This window comes from Oncorhynchus keta, chromosome 34 (genome assembly GCF_023373465.1).
Source record: "Oncorhynchus keta strain PuntledgeMale-10-30-2019 chromosome 34, Oket_V2, whole genome shotgun sequence".
Taxonomy (NCBI): Eukaryota; Metazoa; Chordata; class Actinopteri; order Salmoniformes; family Salmonidae; genus Oncorhynchus; species Oncorhynchus keta.
In genome coordinates this window covers 75,274,945-75,294,094 of record NC_068454.1, presented here as the reverse complement: position 1 = coordinate 75,294,094, position 19,150 = coordinate 75,274,945, and the positions used below count along the sequence as shown (strand labels likewise).

General features: G+C 42.6%; 1 protein-coding gene and 1 long non-coding RNA gene across 4 annotated transcripts; both read right to left on the bottom strand.

The window, feature by feature from the left end:
• Positions 1-626: 626 nt before the first annotated feature.
• LOC127906020 (uncharacterized) lies at positions 627-10,953 on the bottom strand. Its single transcript, XR_008090650.1, has 5 exons — positions 10,718-10,953; positions 10,211-10,273; positions 9,866-9,891; positions 7,022-9,515; positions 627-2,119 (listed from the first exon to the last, which is right to left on the bottom strand). It is a non-coding gene; the product is annotated as an uncharacterized LOC127906020 (long non-coding RNA).
• A 987-nt stretch (positions 10,954-11,940) lies between these two features.
• On the bottom strand, positions 11,941-18,933 carry LOC127915232 (zinc finger protein 227-like). 3 transcript variants are annotated; one of them, XM_052494840.1, is made up of 2 exons: positions 18,638-18,933; positions 11,941-13,332 (listed from the first exon to the last, which is right to left on the bottom strand). In XM_052494840.1, the coding sequence occupies exons 1-2, from the start codon at positions 18,831-18,833 to the stop codon at positions 12,314-12,316; spliced, it is 1,215 nt and encodes a 404-aa protein (XP_052350800.1). In that variant the 5' UTR covers positions 18,834-18,933; the 3' UTR covers positions 11,941-12,313. The 3 variants fall into 3 exon arrangements, with proteins under 3 accessions (XP_052350800.1, XP_052350801.1, XP_052350798.1); XM_052494841.1 differs by lacking the exon at positions 18,638-18,933 and adding an exon at positions 15,957-16,320; XM_052494838.1 differs by lacking the exon at positions 11,941-13,332 and adding an exon at positions 16,573-18,454 and having other exon boundaries at positions 18,638-18,930.
• Between the last annotated feature and the right edge of the window lie 217 nt (positions 18,934-19,150).

Sequence of the window (19,150 nt, the reverse complement as noted above, 5' to 3'; positions counted from 1 at the left end):
TAACCCTCCTACTGTTCTGGAGTGTGAGGCCGGTCACGACCTATATATACACACACCACTATATTCTCTCAACTAACCCTCCTACTGTTCTGGAGTGTGAGGCCGGTCACGACCTATATATACACACCACTATATTCTCTCAACTAACCCTCCTACTGTTCTGGAGTGTGAGGCCGGTCACGACCTATATATACACACCACTATATTCTCTCAACTAACCCTCCTACTGTTCTGGAGTGTGAGGCCGGTCACGACCTATCTATACCACTATATTCTCTCAACTAACCCTCCTACTATTCTGGAGTGTGAGGCCAGTCACAACCTATATATACACACACACCACTATATTTTCTCAACTAACCCTCCTACTATTCTGGAGTGTGAGGCCGGTCATGACCTATCTATACCACTATATTCTCTCAACTAACCCTCCTACTATTCTGGAGTGTGAGGCCAGTCACAACCTATATATACACACACCACTATATTCTCTCAACTAACCCTCCTACTGTTCTGGAGTGTGAGGCCGGTCACAACCTATATATACACACACCACTATATTCTCTCAACTAACCCTCCTACTGTTCTGGAGTGTGAGGCCAGTCACAACCTATATATATACACACCACTATATTCTCTCAACTAACCCTCCTACTGTTCTGGAGTGTGAGGCCGGTCACAACCTATATATACACACACCACTATATTCTCTCAACTAACCCTCCTACTGTTCTGGAGTGTGAGGCCAGTCACAACCTATATATACACACACCACTATATTCTCTCAACTAACCCTCCTACTGTTCTGGAGTGTGAGGCCGGTCACGACCTATATATACACACCACTATATTCTCTCAACTAACCCTCCTACTGTTCTGGAGTGTGAGGCCGGTCACAACCTATATATACACACACCACTATATTCTCTCAACTAACCCTCCTACTGTTCTGGAGTGTGAGGCCAGTCACAACCTATATATACACACACCACTATATTCTCTCAACTAACCCTCCTACTGTTCTGGAGTGTGAGGCCGGTCACGACCTATATATACACACCACTATATTCTCTCAACTAACCCTCCTACTGTTCTGGAGTGTGAGGCCGGTCACAACCTATATATACACACACCACTATATTCTCTCAACTAACCCTCCTACTGTTCTGGAGTGTGAGGCCAGTCACAACCTATATATACACACACCACTATATTCTCTCAACTAACCCTCCTACTGTTCTGGAGTGTGAGGCCGGTCACGACCTATATATACACACCACTATATTCTCTCAACTAACCCTCCTACTGTTCTGGAGTGTGAGGCCGGTCACAACCTATATATACACACACCACTATATTCTCTCAACTAACCCTCCTACTGTTCTGGAGTGTGAGGCCAGTCACAACCTATATATACACACACCACTATATTCTCTCAACTAACCCTCCTACTGTTCTGGAGTGTGAGGCCGGTCACAACCTATATATACACACCACTATATTCTCTCAACTAACCCTCCTACTGTTCTGGAGTGTGAGGCCGGTCACAACCTATATATACACACCACTATATTCTCTCAACTAACCCTCCTACTGTTCTGGAGTGTGAGGCCGGTCACGACCTATATATACACACCACTATATTCTCTCAACTAACCCTCCTACTGTTCTGGAGTGTGAGGCCGGTCACAACCTATATATACACACCACTATATTCTCTCAACTAACCCTCCTACTGTTCTGGAGTGTGAGGCCGGTCACGACCTATATATACACACCACTATATTCTCTCAACTAACCCTCCTACTGTTCTGGAGTGTGAGGCCGGTCACAACCTATATATACACACCACTATATTCTCTCAACTAACCCTCCTACTGTTCTGGAGTGTGAGGCCGGTCACGACCTATATATACACACCACTATATTCTCTCAACTAACCCTCCTACTGTTCTGGAGTGTGAGGCCGGTCACAACCTATATATACACACCACTATATTCTCTCAACTAACCCTCCTACTGTTCTGGAGTGTGAGGCCGGTCACGACCTATATATACACACCACTATATTCTCTCAACTAACCCTCCTACTGTTCTGGAGTGTGAGGCCGGTCATGACCTATCTATACCACTATATTCTCTCAACTAACCCTCCTACTGTTCTGGAGTGTGAGGCCGGTCACGACCTATCTATACCACTATATTCTCTCAACTAACCCTCCTACTATTCTGGAGTGTGAGGCCAGTCACAACCTATATATACACACACCACTATATTCTCTCAACTAACCCTCCTACTGTTCTGGAGTGTGAGGCCGGTCACAACCTATATATACACACACCACTATATTCTCTCAACTAACCCTCCTACTGTTCTGGAGTGTGAGGCCAGTCACAACCTATATATACACACACCACTATATTCTCTCAACTAACCCTCCTACTGTTCTGGAGTGTGAGGCCAGTCACAACCTATATATACACACACCACTATATTCTCTCAACTAACCCTCCTACTGTTCTGGAGTGTGAGGCCGGTCACGACCTATATATACACACCACTATATTCTCTCAACTAACCCTCCTACTGTTCTGGAGTGTGAGGCCGGTCACAATCTATATATACACACACCACTATATTCTCTCAACTAACCCTCCTACTGTTCTGGAGTGTGAGGCCAGTCACAACCTATATATATACACACCACTATATTCTCTCAACTAACCCTCCTACTGTTCTGGAGTGTGAGGCCGGTCACAACCTATATACACACACCACTATATTCTCTCAACTAACCCTCCTACTGTTCTGGAGTGTGAGGCCAGTCACAACCTATATATATACACACCACTATATTCTCTCAACTAACCCTCCTACTGTTCTGGAGTGTGAGGCCGGTCACAACCTATATACACACACCACTATATTCTCTCAACTAACCCTCCTACTGTTCTGGAGTGTGAGGCCAGTCACAACCTATATATATACACACCACTATATTCTCTCAACTAACCCTCCTACTGTTCTGGAGTGTGAGGCCAGTCACAACCTATATATATACACACCACTATATTCTCTCAACTAACCCTCCTACTGTTCTGGAGTGTGAGGCCGGTCACGACCTATATATACACACCACTATATTCTCTCAACTAACCCTCCTACTGTTCTGGAGTGTGAGGCCGGTCACAACCTATATATACACACCACTATATTCTCTCAACTAACCCTCCTACTGTTCTGGAGTGTGAGGCCGGTCACAACCTATATATATACACACCACTATATTCTCTCAACTAACCCTCCTACTGTTCTGGAGTGTGAGGCCAGTCACAACCTATATATATACACACCACTATATTCTCTCAACTAACCCTCCTACTGTTCTGGAGTGTGAGACCAGTCACAACCTATATATATACACACCACTATATTCTCTCAACTAACCCTCCTACTGTTCTGGAGTGTGAGGCCGGTCACGACCTATATATACACACCACTATATTCTCTCAACTAACCCTCCTACTGTTCTGGAGTGTGAGGCCGGTCACGACCTATATATACACACCACTATATTCTCTCAACTAACCCTCCTACTGTTCTGGAGTGTGAGGCCGGTCACGACCTATATATACACACCACTATATTCTCTCAACTAACCCTCCTACTGTTCTGGAGTGTGAGGCCGGTCATGACCTATCTATACCACTATATTCTCTCAACTAACCCTCCTACTGTTCTGGAGTGTGAGGCCGGTCACGACATATATATACACACACCACTATATTCTCTCAACTAACCCTCCTACTGTTCTGGAGTGTGAGGCCGGTCACGACCTATATATACACACCACTATATTCTCTCAACTAACCCTCCTACTGTTCTGGAGTGTGAGGCCGGTCACAACCTATATATACACACCACTATATTCTCTCAACTAACCCTCCTACTGTTCTGGAGTGTGAGGCCGGTCATGACCTATCTATACCACTATATTCTCTCAACTAACCCTCCTACTGTTCTGGAGTGTGAGGCCGGTCACGACCTATATATACACACACCACTATATTCTCTCAACTAACCCTCCTACTGTTCTGGAGTGTGAGGCCGGTCACGACCTATATATACACACACCACTATATTCTCTCAACTAACCCTCCTACTGTTCTGGAGTGTGAGACCAGTCACAACCTATATATATACACACCACTATATTCTCTCAACTAACCCTCCTACTGTTCTGGAGTGTGAGGCCAGTCACAACCTAAATATATACACACCACTATATTCTCTCAACTAACCCTCCTACTGTTCTGGAGTGTGAGGCCAGTCACAACCTATATATATACACACCACTATATTCTCTCAACTAACCCTCCTACTGTTCTGGAGTGTGAGGCCAGTCACAACCTATATATATACACACCACTATATTCTCTCAACTAACCCTCCTACTGTTCTGGAGTGTGAGGCCAGTCACAACCTATATATATACACACCACTATATTCTCTCAACTAACCCTCCTACTGTTCTGGAGTGTGAGGCCAGTCACAACCTATATATATACACACCACTATATTCTCTCAACTAACCCTCCTACTGTTCTGGAGTGTGAGGCCAGTCACAACCTATATATATACACACCACTATATTCTCTCAACTAACCCTCCTACTGTTCTGGAGTGTGAGGCCAGTCACAACCTATATATATACACACCACTATATTCTCTCAACTAACCCTCCTACTGTTCTGGAGTGTGAGACCAGTCACAACCTATATATATACACACCACTATATTCTCTCAACTAACCCTCCTACTGTTCTGGAGTGTGAGACCAGTCACAACCTATATATATACACACCACTATATTCTCTCAACTAACCCTCCTACTGTTCTGGAGTGTGAGGCCAGTCACAACCTATATATATACACACCACTATATTCTCTCAACTAACCCTCCTACTGTTCTGGAGTGTGAGGCCAGTCACAACCTATATATATACACACCACTATATTCTCTCAACTAACCCTCCTACTGTTCTGGAGTGTGAGACCAGTCACAACCTATATATACACACACCACTATATTCTCTCAACTAACCCTCCTACTGTTCTGGAGTGTGAGGCCAGTCACAACCTATATATATACACACCACTATATTCTCTCAACTAACCCTCCTACTGTTCTGGAGTGTGAGGCCAGTCACAACCTATATATATACACACCACTATATTCTCTCAACTAACCCTCCTACTGTTCTGGAGTGTGAGACCAGTCACAACCTATATATATACACACCACTATATTCTCTCAACTAACCCTCCTACTGTTCTGGAGTGTGAGACCAGTCACAACCTATATATACACACACCACTATATTCTCTCAACTAACCCTCCTACTGTTCTGGAGTGTGAGGCCAGTCACAACCTATATATATACACACCACTATATTCTCTCAACTAACCCTCCTACTGTTCTGGAGTGTGAGGCCAGTCACAACCTATATATATACACACCACTATATTCTCTCAACTAACCCTCCTACTGTTCTGGAGTGTGAGACCAGTCACAACCTATATATATATACACACCACTATATTCTCTCAACTAACCCTCCTACTGTTCTGGAGTGTGAGGCCAGTCACAAGCTATATATATACACACCACTATATTCTCTCAACTAACCCTCCTACTGTTCTGGAGTGTGAGGCCAGTCACAACCTATATATATACACACCACTATATTCTCTCAACTAACCCTCCTACTGTTCTGGAGTGTGAGGCCAGTCACAACCTATATATATACACACCACTATATTCTCTCAACTAACCCTCCTACTGTTCTGGAGTGTGAGACCAGTCACAACCTATATATATACACACCACTATATTCTCTCAACTAACCCTCCTACTGTTCTGGAGTGTGAGGCCAGTCACAACCTATATATATACACACCACTATATTCTCTCAACTAACCCTCCTACTGTTCTGGAGTGTGAGGCCAGTCACAACCTATATATATACACACTACTATATTCTCTCAACTAACCCTCCTACTGTTCTGGAGTGTGAGGCCAGTCACAACCTATATATATACACACACCACTATATTCTCTCAACTAACCCTCCTACTGTTCTGGAGTGTGAGGCCGGTCACGACCTATATATACACACCACTATATTCTCTCAACTAACCCTCCTACTGTTCTGGAGTGTGAGGCCGGTCACAACCTATATATACACACACCACTATATTCTCTCAACTAACCCTCCTACTGTTCTGGAGTGTGAGGCCAGTCACAACCTATATATATACACACACCACTATATTCTCTCAACTAACCCTCCTACTGTTCTGGAGTGTGAGGCCGGTCACGACCTATATATACACACCACTATATTCTCTCAACTAACCCTCCTACTGTTCTGGAGTGTGAGGCCGGTCACGACCTATCTATACCACTATATTCTCTCAACTAACCCTCCTACTATTCTGGAGTGTGAGGCCAGTCACAACCTATATATACACACACACCACTATATTTTCTCAACTAACCCTCCTACTATTCTGGAGTGTGAGGCCGGTCATGACCTATCTATACCACTATATTCTCTCAACTAACCCTCCTACTGTTCTGGAGTGTGAGGCCGGTCACGACCTATATATACACACCACTATATTCTCTCAACTAACCCTCCTACTGTTCTGGAGTGTGAGGCCGGTCACGACCTATATATACACACCACTATATTCTCTCAACTAACCCTCCTACTGTTCTGGAGTGTGAGGCCAGTCACAACCTATATATACACACCACTATATTCTCTCAACTAACCCTCCTACTATTCTGGAGTGTGAGGCCGGTCATGACCTATCTATACCACTATATTCTCTCAACTAACCCTCCTACTATTCTGGAGTGTGAGGCCAGTCACAACCTATATATACACACACACCACTATATTTTCTCAACTAACCCTCCTACTATTCTGGAGTGTGAGGCCGGTCATGACCTATCTATACCACTATATTCTCTCAACTAACCCTCCTACTATTCTGGAGTGTGAGGCCAGTCACAACCTATATATACACACACCACTATATTCTCTCAACTAACCCTCCTACTGTTCTGGAGTGTGAGGCCAGTCACAACCTATATATACACACACCACTATATTCTCTCAACTAACCCTCCTACTGTTCTGGAGTGTGAGGCCAGTCACAACCTATATATACACACACCACTATATTTTCTCAACTAACCCTCCTACTATTCTGGAGTGTGAGGCCGGTCATGACCTATCTATACCACTATATTCTCTCAACTAACCCTCCTACTATTCTGGAGTGTGAGGCCAGTCACAACCTATATATACACACACACCACTATATTTTCTCAACTAACCCTCCTACTATTCTGGAGTGTGAGGCCGGTCATGACCTATCTATACCACTATATTCTCTCAACTAACCCTCCTACTGTTCTGGAGTGTGAGGCCGGTCACGACCTATATATACACACCACTATATTCTCTCAACTAACCCTCCTACTGTTCTGGAGTGTGAGGCCGGTCACGACCTATATATACACACCACTATATTCTCTCAACTAACCCTCCTACTGTTCTGGAGTGTGAGGCCAGTCACAACCTATATATACACACCACTATATTCTCTCAACTAACCCTCCTACTATTCTGGAGTGTGAGGCCGGTCATGACCTATCTATACCACTATATTCTCTCAACTAACCCTCCTACTATTCTGGAGTGTGAGGCCAGTCACAACCTATATATACACACACACCACTATATTTTCTCAACTAACCCTCCTACTATTCTGGAGTGTGAGGCCGGTCATGACCTATCTATACCACTATATTCTCTCAACTAACCCTCCTACTATTCTGGAGTGTGAGGCCAGTCACAACCTATATATACACACACCACTATATTCTCTCAACTAACCCTCCTACTGTTCTGGAGTGTGAGGCCAGTCACAACCTATATATACACACACCACTATATTCTCTCAACTAACCCTCCTACTGTTCTGGAGTGTGAGGCCAGTCACAACCTATATATACACACACCACTATATTTTCTCAACTAACCCTCCTACTATTCTGGAGTGTGAGGCCGGTCATGACCTATCTATACCACTATATTCTCTCAACTAACCCTCCTACTATTCTGGAGTGTGAGGCCAGTCACAACCTATATATACACACACCACTATATTCTCTCAACTAACCCTCCTACTGTTCTGGAGTGTGAGGCCGGTCACGACCTATCTATACCACTATATTCTCTCAACTAACCCTCCTACTGTTCTGGAGTGTGAGGCCAGTCACAACCTATATATACACACACCACTATATTCTCTCAACTAACCCTCCTACTGTTCTGGAGTGTGAGGCCGGTCACGACCTATCTATACCACTATATTCTCTCAACTAACCCTCCTACTATTCTGGAGTGTGAGGCCAGTCACAACCTATATATACACACACCACTATATTCTCTCAACTAACCCTCCTACTGTTCTGGAGTGTGAGGCCAGTCACAACCTATATATACACACACCACTATATTCTCTCAACTAACCCTCCTACTGTTCTGGAGTGTGAGGCCGGTCACGACCTATCTATACCACTATATTCTCTCAACTAACCCACAATTTATAATAAAATAATTCCCTACAAACCTCACTACTCCCGTTATCCCCACATAAAATACCACCTACTCCCCATTTCTATCCAACCTCTCTGAACCTGTCAAACAACCTCTCCCTTTCAACATCACACGTACCATACAGCCATTACACATTCCAGTATCATGCTTCCCTATCAATTTCAAAGAGGGATTAAATCTCATATGCCCTAATCTGATCCTACACAACATAACTCTATCCCTTCTGTTCCCATTATAACACTATCTCCCGTACAGATTTCCTTGTACTATAAAAACTTTCATCCCATTGTCTCTGCCAGCAATCTAACCCATTTTTCAAATCAATGTTTTAATTCTCTCAACCCAAATGCACCTGTATATAAATAATATTATTTTCACTGCTTTTTTTGGCTATTATATCTACTATATAATTTCCATTAACTCCTTTATGAGCTGGAATCCAACAGAACTTAATTTCAATACCATTTCTTTGTAAGCCCAACAGCAGCATTATTTCTACCCATAAATCCTCATGTTCTGACTTTCAAAACAAAATCTAATTATGTCTTATACACATTTAGCACATGTTATTGCAGGTATAGCGAAATGCTTTCCAGATATTAAACTAAACAAAACTGATGCAGTCTGAACATATTGCTATTCTTCTTGGTTGCACCTCCTCTATCCATTGCAATCCAACAACTAATGCAACCATTTGTTGAATCGACAGATAAATAATTTGTTAGTCTCTTGCATAGATTAACATCGAACTCAGGATTAAATGCACCTGCTGCAGTCTTCCCATTCATGGGATCCTTTGAACCATCTGTATGCACTGCAAGACAAGAATAAAACTTATTAGTAATATATTGATCCACTATTGTTGCTAGATGATCTTCACACCACTTTCTTTTCCTCCATCAGGCTAAAATCGACATGTGGTATTTCCTATTTCCACAGATGGCCCTATAAAAAAGGTCCCGGAGTCCATCTTTATAAACCCCTCTCTTGACATTTCATATTCCCAGCAGTCTTCCAATACTGTCAGTGTAGGATGAGCTACCGTACTAACCTTCAGTCTTGCCCAGTACGCCAGGGCTAGCTTAACTCATCTAAGGGACAGTGGCATTTCCCCAGTGTCTACTTGTAAAGCCCCAACCAGTGTAGTTTTAAATGCACACTCACATATCCGGAGTGCCCTCGCTTGCATCCTATCAAGGGGGGAAAAAAACAATATAAAAGCCACAGGACCATAAACAAAGCACCCATAATCTAATGACAATCGCATCAAAGTACAATAAATATTCAGGAAAGATTGCCTATCTGCCCCCTCTGACATGCACTGTCAACTGTGGGACCTTATATAGACAGGTGTGTTTCTAAATCATGTCTGAACAATTGAATTGGCCACAGGTGGACTCCAATCAAGTTGAAGCAACATCAAGAATGATCAAAGGAAATTGGATGCACCTTGTAACGGTTTTGACTTGAGGTTAATGTTTATAGGGGTGCCAGGTAGGTTGTGCCTACCAGATAAATATTGGTTTCTCTTTTTGGTTTGGGAGGGAATGAGTCCCATCTGGTCCGTCAAGTCTATAACAATACAAAGGACTCAGGTAAAAGTCAGGATGGACATACACTTTTCATAAACCCTTAAAACACTGGAAATAACTTAAACTGTATTATTTTGCGTGAGTTGTAATACCAACATATCACACACACACACACACACACACACACACACACACACACACACACACACAAAAAAAAAATTATGAGTTCTGGTTCCTCCAGAAAAGTCCTCTACCTCGGGCCTAAAAGAGCCCAGCCCGGTAAAGGAGTTCAGGGAAGTCAAGTGACCTTAGTCACGCAATGTTTGTCCGTTCATACAAGTGTAGCGTAAACCCAGTATCAATCATACAATCAAAATAACAATTATTTTACAACACCTATAAAAGGTATCAAATCTTAAGTCCTCAACGACAACGAACTACATAAATCATCACGGAATACATCACACCAAAACAAATGAAATACCGTATACAAAAAGGTTGTAGTCAGTCAGACAATCCAATCCGCCAACAGATCCCCAGCGGAGAAAGGCCACGAAGAACAACGGAGAGGTGTAGTCCAACAGAAGCAAAGAGAGATCCGATCCTGGTTAAACTTGCTAATAGGCTACAAAAGCACACTTTTAAAGGCAACAAAAACAAACGGAAACGTAACTGAGGGTTGAACACATCCTCGTTCGTGTCTCGATCACAATTCCACTTTTGCGCAGCTGAGGCTGGCAATTTAATGAGTAATTAAAGCGGAAGCACCCTATTGGAAGGAGAAGCACTGAGACGGTTCAGACAAATTCAGGGCTGTCACAACCTGAGCTAAAGAATGTGATTATGTCAATGACATTTCTGTATTTCATTATCAATACATTTCTAAAAATGTTTTCACTTTGTCATTATGGGGTATTGTGTGTAGATGGGTGTGAAAAAAATGAATCAATTTTGAGTACAGGCTGTAACACAACAAAATGTGTAATAAGTCCAGGGGTATGAATACTTTCTGAAGGCACTGTATTTTATAGAAATAAAGCCAGTAGATTGAGAGAACGACATGTTTTAATGCACCTCTTGTACTGTCTGAAACACTCTCCCTACACAGGGGACAACTGCCATGTTGTCAGGAGGATTTTCATCAGGTAGTTATTATGGTTTTAATTACACAGGCATCACTTTTGACTGGGATCCACAGAAGAGGAAGCCAGAGTGGTAGCAGGATCCGAAACAGGAACTTGCGTGGTAACAGGAGGTGGTAAGGAGAGCAGCAGCCTGTTGACCTCTTGTGAATGTTCTCAGACCTTCTAGGGGACTTCATCCATTTGAAGCATTAAGCAGCAATCAAATCAAATCAATTTTATTTTTGTGACACGCTTTGTAAGCAACAGGTGTAGACTAACAGTGAAACATAATTGCATTGTCTTACCCAGAGTGACTTACAGTCAGTGGATTCAAAACAGGTAAAACAACCACTGCATGTAAAAACTTTCTTCAATAAAGCGGCTGAGTGAAACATGTATCACAAACAAGGTCTACAGTCAGTATTTTCTACACTAAAGTATTCTGTGCATTGTCATTATATGTCCTCCCAAACTTCCAGTCTATGCAAAGCCTCTGCCAGCCTTCTCTTCCATGTGAAATTTCATGCCAGGTTGACTGTCACAATCGTCGTCAGGGAAATGACCGGACCAAGGTGCAGCGTGGTGAGCGTACATTTATTTTTATTAAGAATGTCTCCAACAAAAAACGACCATAAAGGGCTATACAGGCCACTAACAAAGACAACTATCCACAACTAATGAGGCAAAAGAGGCTGCCTAAGTATGATTCCCAATCAGAGACAATGATAGACAGCTGTCCCTGATTGAGAACCATACCCGGCCAAAACATAGAAACAGAAAACATAGAAATAAAGAAACTAGAATGCCCACCCTAGTCACACCCTTGCCTAACCAAAATAGAGAATAAAAGCCTAGCACCCAGGGTGTGACATACTGGGTCACGCCCTAGACTGGGTGCTAGTGCTGAAATACATGTCATAAAGATGGCAATGATGTGGGTTTTCTCATGTGGATCTTCATGTGTAGTTTCCGGTGATAATTCTGCTTGAATCCTTGGCCACAATACTGCCCTTATTTGGTTCCACTCCTGTATGAGTCCTGATGTGGACTGTCAGATCAGGGTTTCTGCTGAAACATTTGCCACAAACAGGGCAGCGATGTGGTTTCTCCCCAGAGTGGCTCTTCATATGCACAGCCAGGTTTCCACTCTGACTGAATCCTTTGCCACAATGATGACAGCGAAACGGCTTCTCCCCTGTATGACTCCTCAAATGCCTTTTCAGGAAAGCATCCCAAGCAAAATATTTACCGCAAACATGACAACACTTTGCTCCGATGTGAGTTTGTAGGTGATCCATCATATTTTCTGTGGACTGACAGAATTTTCCACACACACCACAAAGATGTTCTTTATCCTGTGTGTGCATTTGAACATGATTTAATAAAGACGCCATGGAGTCAAATTGCTTTCCACATACCTTACAACTAGGAGCAGCATCCCAGCTTACACTGGGTCTCGAGTGTGATTTTAGATGGTTCAATTTCCTGTCCTTAACACTATGAGAACTTTGTCCTTTTACGGTCTTTGTTCTCTTTGATTTGAGTGGCTTTAACATTAGACCCGACAGAGGTCCTCCACAGTTCATCCTGTCAATATGTCCTCTGTTTTCACTCTGAGCTGCAGAACACTCTGTATCTACTGCAGAGAAGGGCTGAGGCTCTCTGGTTGGTTCTGATACACCATAGTCTTCTACATAAGATTCTGTTTTGATCTGTTCAGTTGAGGTGCTGGGTAGAGAGTATCTCTCTCCATGTGAGGACTGAGTTGGGTCCTGATAATAGCCACTTGATACACAGCCGTAAGAATTGATAAACTCATTGAAATGATTCTCATCCTCCTGACTGGTCCTTGGTTCATCCCGTTCCTCTTTCATCCGTGTGGGTTCTGGGTCCTTCTGCCCCAGACTGGGGCTCCACTCCTGCTGCTCAGGGGAAACCACCTCATCAGACACGGTGACAGGGAGCTGCTGGAGGTCTGGAGAGAAGGATGAAATAGAAAACTCAAGAGCTGACTTGACATACGCAGCTAACAACAAATGTTCCCACAACTTTATTTGAATATTTCCTTAAGCGTCTCATTCGGTCATTAACTAACGTTTTCATAGGAATGTTCCCGGGATGTACAAGGCATGTTTCCAAGAGACCATTCCCTTAATGTCAAATAGAAAGTCATATAAATGTCATAGACATGTTTCATGGGAATGTTACAAGAACATTCATGTCTCCAGTTTTTGCTGGTTAGGAGAATATTCCATCAACATCCCACCAAACATACACAGACCATGGTTGCCATGTTCTCAGAACATGAAATATTAATGCTCGAGACATGTTTAATAGGAACGTTGCAAAAACATGTGTCCACAAAATAAAATGTTTTACACATCACATCTTGTTACTGTTGCCAAGCCAATTAAGGCCCTGATTGGTGAACTACTGATTGATTGACAACTCTTTGGCAGTTGGCAAGGTTAGGGATACTCACACACACACAATGCTTTTAAAATACTGTGTTTTCAACTTCCATATTTGACATACATGATTATATTGTGCATGTTCAATTAATCAGTAATTATTATTCAACATGTCCACACCTGGGATTTGAACTCTCAACCCCTTAATTCACGGTACTCCAATCTTCCTGCTACGCCATCATGTCTGTGTAAAGTAGGCTGTCAGTTAATCTGATTAGTCTCTTAACTTTGATTTTTTATTTACTTTTTCCAGCAATTTAAGGGCTTTCTCTATAGTTGTCTAATATTGATGGGTCATATTAACCTGTTTTAATGATACTTCTGAATCACTATGATCAATACAATATTTTATTGGGTGTACTTTTAACAGAGATTTACTTCAAACACTGGTGTGTTGTAACTGTTGCCAAATAATGACTAACATATTGCTAAGAATGTGAGAGTAGGTTGCCTCTTCCTGCGGGCCTCAAACCAAGACCACTAGCACCAATGAGGAACAACCTAACGACTGTCCCAATGAGGGTTATTTCTAGGGCAGGGCTCTCCAACCCTGTTCCTGGAGAGCTACCCTCCTGTAGGTTCACTCCAACCCCAGTTCTCACCAGCCTGATTCAGTGTATCCACCAGCCAATTAGGATAAGTCGGTATGCTAGATTAGGGTTAGAGTGAAAACCTACAGGATGGTAGCTCTCCAGGAGGAGTTGGACAGCCATGCTCTAGGGCATGTGCTCATTGGGAAAGGGAGATACCTAGTCAGTTGTACAACTTAATGCATTCAACTGAAATGTGTCTTCCGCATTTAACCCAACTCCTCGGAATCAGAGAGGTTTGGTGGGGGGGCTGCCTTAATCGACATCCACGTCTTCGGTGCCCGAGGAACAGTGGGTTAACTGCATTGCTCAGGGGCAGAGCCACCGATTTTTACCTTGTCAGCTGGGGATTCGATCCAGCAACCTTTTGGTTACTGGCCCAACACAAACCAATAGTTAGGCCCTGTCAAGAAGAAACCCCAACCCTCCTCCCTAGACACTTGTGTAGACCTGAAACAACGTGATATGTGTAAGCAATAGGGTGAATTAACTTTTAAGTAACTCTCAGTTCTGTTAAAAGTACACTCAAGAAAAACATATTGATCCTAGTGATTGAGGAGTATCGTTAAAACAGGTTAATATGCCACACAAACATTACATAACAATATCGAAAGCCATTCAATTGTTGAAATAAGTCAATCAAATCAATGAGAGAATAGTCCAATTAACTGATAACTGACACAGGCATGGTGGTGTAGCAGGAAGATCTGATTGCCGTGAATCAAGAGGTTGTGAATTCAAATTCCAGGTGAGGAAATGTTGCATAATAATTGCTGTATAAATCAACATGCACAATGTAATGATGTGCATCAAATGTGGTAGTTGAAAACAGTGTTTTAAAAGCACTGTGGGTGTGTGAGTAACCCTAGCTTTGCCAACAGACAAAGAGCTGTGAATGGATTACCAATCAGGGCCTTGATGGGCTTGGCAACAGAAACGTGATGTGCAATGATTTTTGGGGGGAGAACGTTTCTTTCTGGACAAATCAAGCGACTGCTGACAACTGATACACAGAAATGCTATTGCAATGTTCCCATGAAACGTGTCTCGAACACGAATATCTTACATTCCGAGAACTTGGCAACCATGTCCCGTGTATAATTTGTGGGACTTTGTTAGAATATTCCCCGAACCCTCAGAAAACCGGACACATAAATGTTTTTGCAACGTCCCATATAGCGCGTCTAGAACATGAATGTTATATATTCTGATAACATTGTAGCCACGTTCTTGATAAGATCTGTGTGACATTAAAAAGGGAATGTTCTAACTTTAACATCAAAACATGTTAACGGGTTCTCAAAATGGTTTTTGCTAACATAGATATGTTTCCATAACTAACGGAAAACTGGACAAACAAACGTGGGACGATTACGGGTAACATCAAAATATATATAAATCCTCACCCTAGAATTGTTAGCCGGGTTTAAGATTGAGTAATCTTTTTACAGACATTGGAACTATCTACACTCAACATTTGATTACATTGATAGCTTATCGTGTCTCATATTAAACGAATGTTGAAAATACAAACACACCTTGTCTATGTAACTTGTTATCTGGCTTAGTAAGGATATCAAGCGTGATCAGTAGACGCCTGTTCTCCTCCTTTGTGCGAGAAACCTCTTCCTGGTACTCTGCTATCGTTTCTTCAACGACACCAAATATCTCATCAGCTGCCGCTATCAATTTCTGGTTTAGAAACACTCTCAATAACTCTATTTTAGACATTTGTACAGAAGGAACGTTTGCTAGATAGCTACTAAGTCGAAAAAATAAAGAGCACTGATGCTAAGCCAGAGGGTTTCACTCTCCCCTAACTGTCCGAAACTAGGCCAACGCGTTTATATGGGCTTATTTTTGACCCAAGGTTGTCGCCTACCTTCCCACTGTAAGGGCGGAGACATGAGCATCTCTTCATTATGTAGTCTTTGTGCGTGCACGACATAATACATTTTTCTCTATCGCCACCTGCTGGAGCGGAAAGCGCAGTTCGTGAAGCTCCTGCAGTTTGCACCAGAGTTGATTCTAATTTTAAGGACACCGATTAATGGGCAAAATGAATTATTCTCTTGTCATTGATTAAGTATTTCCCAATATATTCTCCAGTGTCTGTATATTGTTATTCTAGCCCAGCACATAGACCTACATGTAGTAGACTGCAGAGCTGGTGGCACTGCTACAGCACTACTGGTGCAAATCTGAAGTTTAGATCAATCATTGCCTCCCTAGATCACTAAAGTGTACCAAAAATATAATACACTATACTGCTATCACTAATCCAACATTCTCATGTCTGCAATTAATTAAAGGAAGAGGAGAGGAGTGATGCATTTCAGAGGAATAAAGAACTCAGAGAACTACATGTTTAATGCACTTCTTGTATTGTCTGAAAGACTCTCTCTACACAGGGGACAACTGCCATGTTGTCAGGAGGATTTTCATCAGGTTGTTATTTGCGTTTCTCCCTCTTGTGAATGTTCTCAGACCTTCTAGGGGATTTCATCCATTTGAATAACACAAGTATATGGCTTCTCTCCTGTGTTTAAATGGACTGTTGGAGTACCGTTCTTGCATTTACATTTTGGTCATGTGGTTGACACTCTTACCCAGAGCAACTTACAGTCAGTGGATTCAAAACAGGTAAAACAACCACATATTAACAGTCACTGCATGTAAAAACTTTCCTCAATAAAGCGGCTGAGTGAAACATGTATCACAAACAAGGTCTACAGTCAGTATTTTCTACACTAAAGTATTCTGTGCATTGTCATTATATGTCCTCCCAAACGTCCAGTCTATGCAAAGCCTCTGCCAGTTACTGCAGTGAAGTCTTCTCTTCCATGTGAAATCTCATGCCAGGTTGACTGGGTGCTAGTGCTGAAATACATGTCACAAAGATGGCAATGATGTGGGTTTTCCCATGTGGATCTTCATGTGTAGTTTCAGGTGATAATTCTGCTTGAATCCTTGGCCACAATACTGCCCTTATTTGGTTCCACTCCTGTATGAGTCCTGATGTGGACTGTCAGATCAGGGTTTCTGCTGAAACATTTGCCACAAACAGGGCAGCGATGTGGTTTCTCCCCAGAGTGGCTCTTCATATGCACAGCCAGGTTTCCACTCTGACTGAATCCTTTGCCACAATCCTGGCATTGATGTGGTTTCTCCCCTGTGTGGCTCCTCATATGTAAGTTTAGGTGTCCACGCTGAGTAAATCCTTTGCCACAATCTTGACAGTGAAACGGCTTCTCCCCTGTATGACTCCTCAAATGCCTTTTCAGGAAAGTATCCCAAGCAAAATATTTACCACAAATATGACAACACTTCGCTCCAATGTGAGTTTGTAGGTGATCCATCATACTTTCTGTGGACTGACAGAATTTTCCACACACACCACAAAGATGTTCTTTATCCTGTGTGTGCGATTGCACATGATTTAATAAAGACGCCATGGAGTCAAATTGCTTTCCACATACCTTACAACTAGGAGCAGCATCCCAGCTTACACTGGGTCTCGAGTGTGATTTTAGATGGTTCAATTTCCTGTCCTTAACACTATGAGAACTTTGTCCTTTTACGGTCTTTGTTCTCTTTGATTTGAGTGGCTTTAACATTAGACCTGATAGAGGTCCTCCACACTCCATCCTGTCAATATGTCCTCTGTTTTCACTCTGAGCTGCAGAACACTCTGTATCTACTGCAGAGAAGGGCTGAGGCTCTCTGGTTGGTTCTGATACACCATAGTCTTCTACATAAGGTTCTGTTTTGATCTGTTCAGTTGAGGTGCTGGGTAGAGAGTATCTCTCTCCATGTGAGGACTGAGTTGGGTCCTGATAATAGCCACTTGATACACAGCCGTAAGAATTGATAAACTCATTGAAATGATTCTCATCCTCCTGACTGGTCCTTGGTTCATCCCGTTCCTCTTTCATCCGTGTGGGTTCTGGGTCCTTCTGCCCCAGACTGGGGATCCACTCCTGCTGCTCAGGGGAAACCACCTCATCAGACACGGTGACAGGGAGCTGCTGGAGGTCTGGAGAGAAGGATGAAATAGATAACTCATGAGCTGACTTGACGTAGTTAGCGAGGCTTACAATAATAATCTTATTACAGACACTGGTTTTGTAACTAGCTAGCTAAACTCTCAAAAAGTAAATACACATTGATAGCTTAACATGTCTCATATTAAACGAATGTTGAAAAAACAAACACACACCTGCTCGTCTATGTAACTTGATCTGTGGCTTAGAACGAATATCCAGCATGCTCCGTAGACGCCTGTTCTCCTCCTTTGTGTGAGAAACCTCTTCCTGGTACTCTGTTATCGTTTCTTCAACGACACCAAATATCTCCTCAGCTGCCGCTATCAATTTCTGGTTGAGAAACACTCTCAAGTACTCTATTTTAGACATGTTTTTATAAGGAACGTTGTCTAACTAGCTAAGTTAGCCAGCTAGCTACCAACGTAAACTAAGTCAAGACAAAGAGCGCTGTCAGTCTCTGCATGTACGGTATAATACGTGTTGCACTTTTCGCCCCCTGCTGGAGCGGAAGACGCGGGTCGTGGCGTTCCTGCAGGTGGCGCCAGAGTCTGCTGCTTTTGAGAAGAGGACATTGATTACTGATTACTGGGCAAAATGAATTCATATCTCGTCCTTCATACTACTAATTACTGATCAGATTGAATAAGTATTTCCCAATGTATTCTCCAGTGTCTGTATATTTTTAT

Excerpts from the sequence above, each read along its gene's own strand:
- LOC127915232 (XM_052494838.1), bottom strand. The coding sequence starts at position 18,833 with ATGTCTAAAATAGAGTACTTGAGAGTGTTTCTCAACCAGAAATTGATA. Across the intron at positions 18,455-18,637 it reads CAAGTTACATAGACGAGCAG|ACCTCCAGCAGCTCCCTGTC; the intron begins GTGTGTGTTTGT and ends CCTTCTCTCCAG.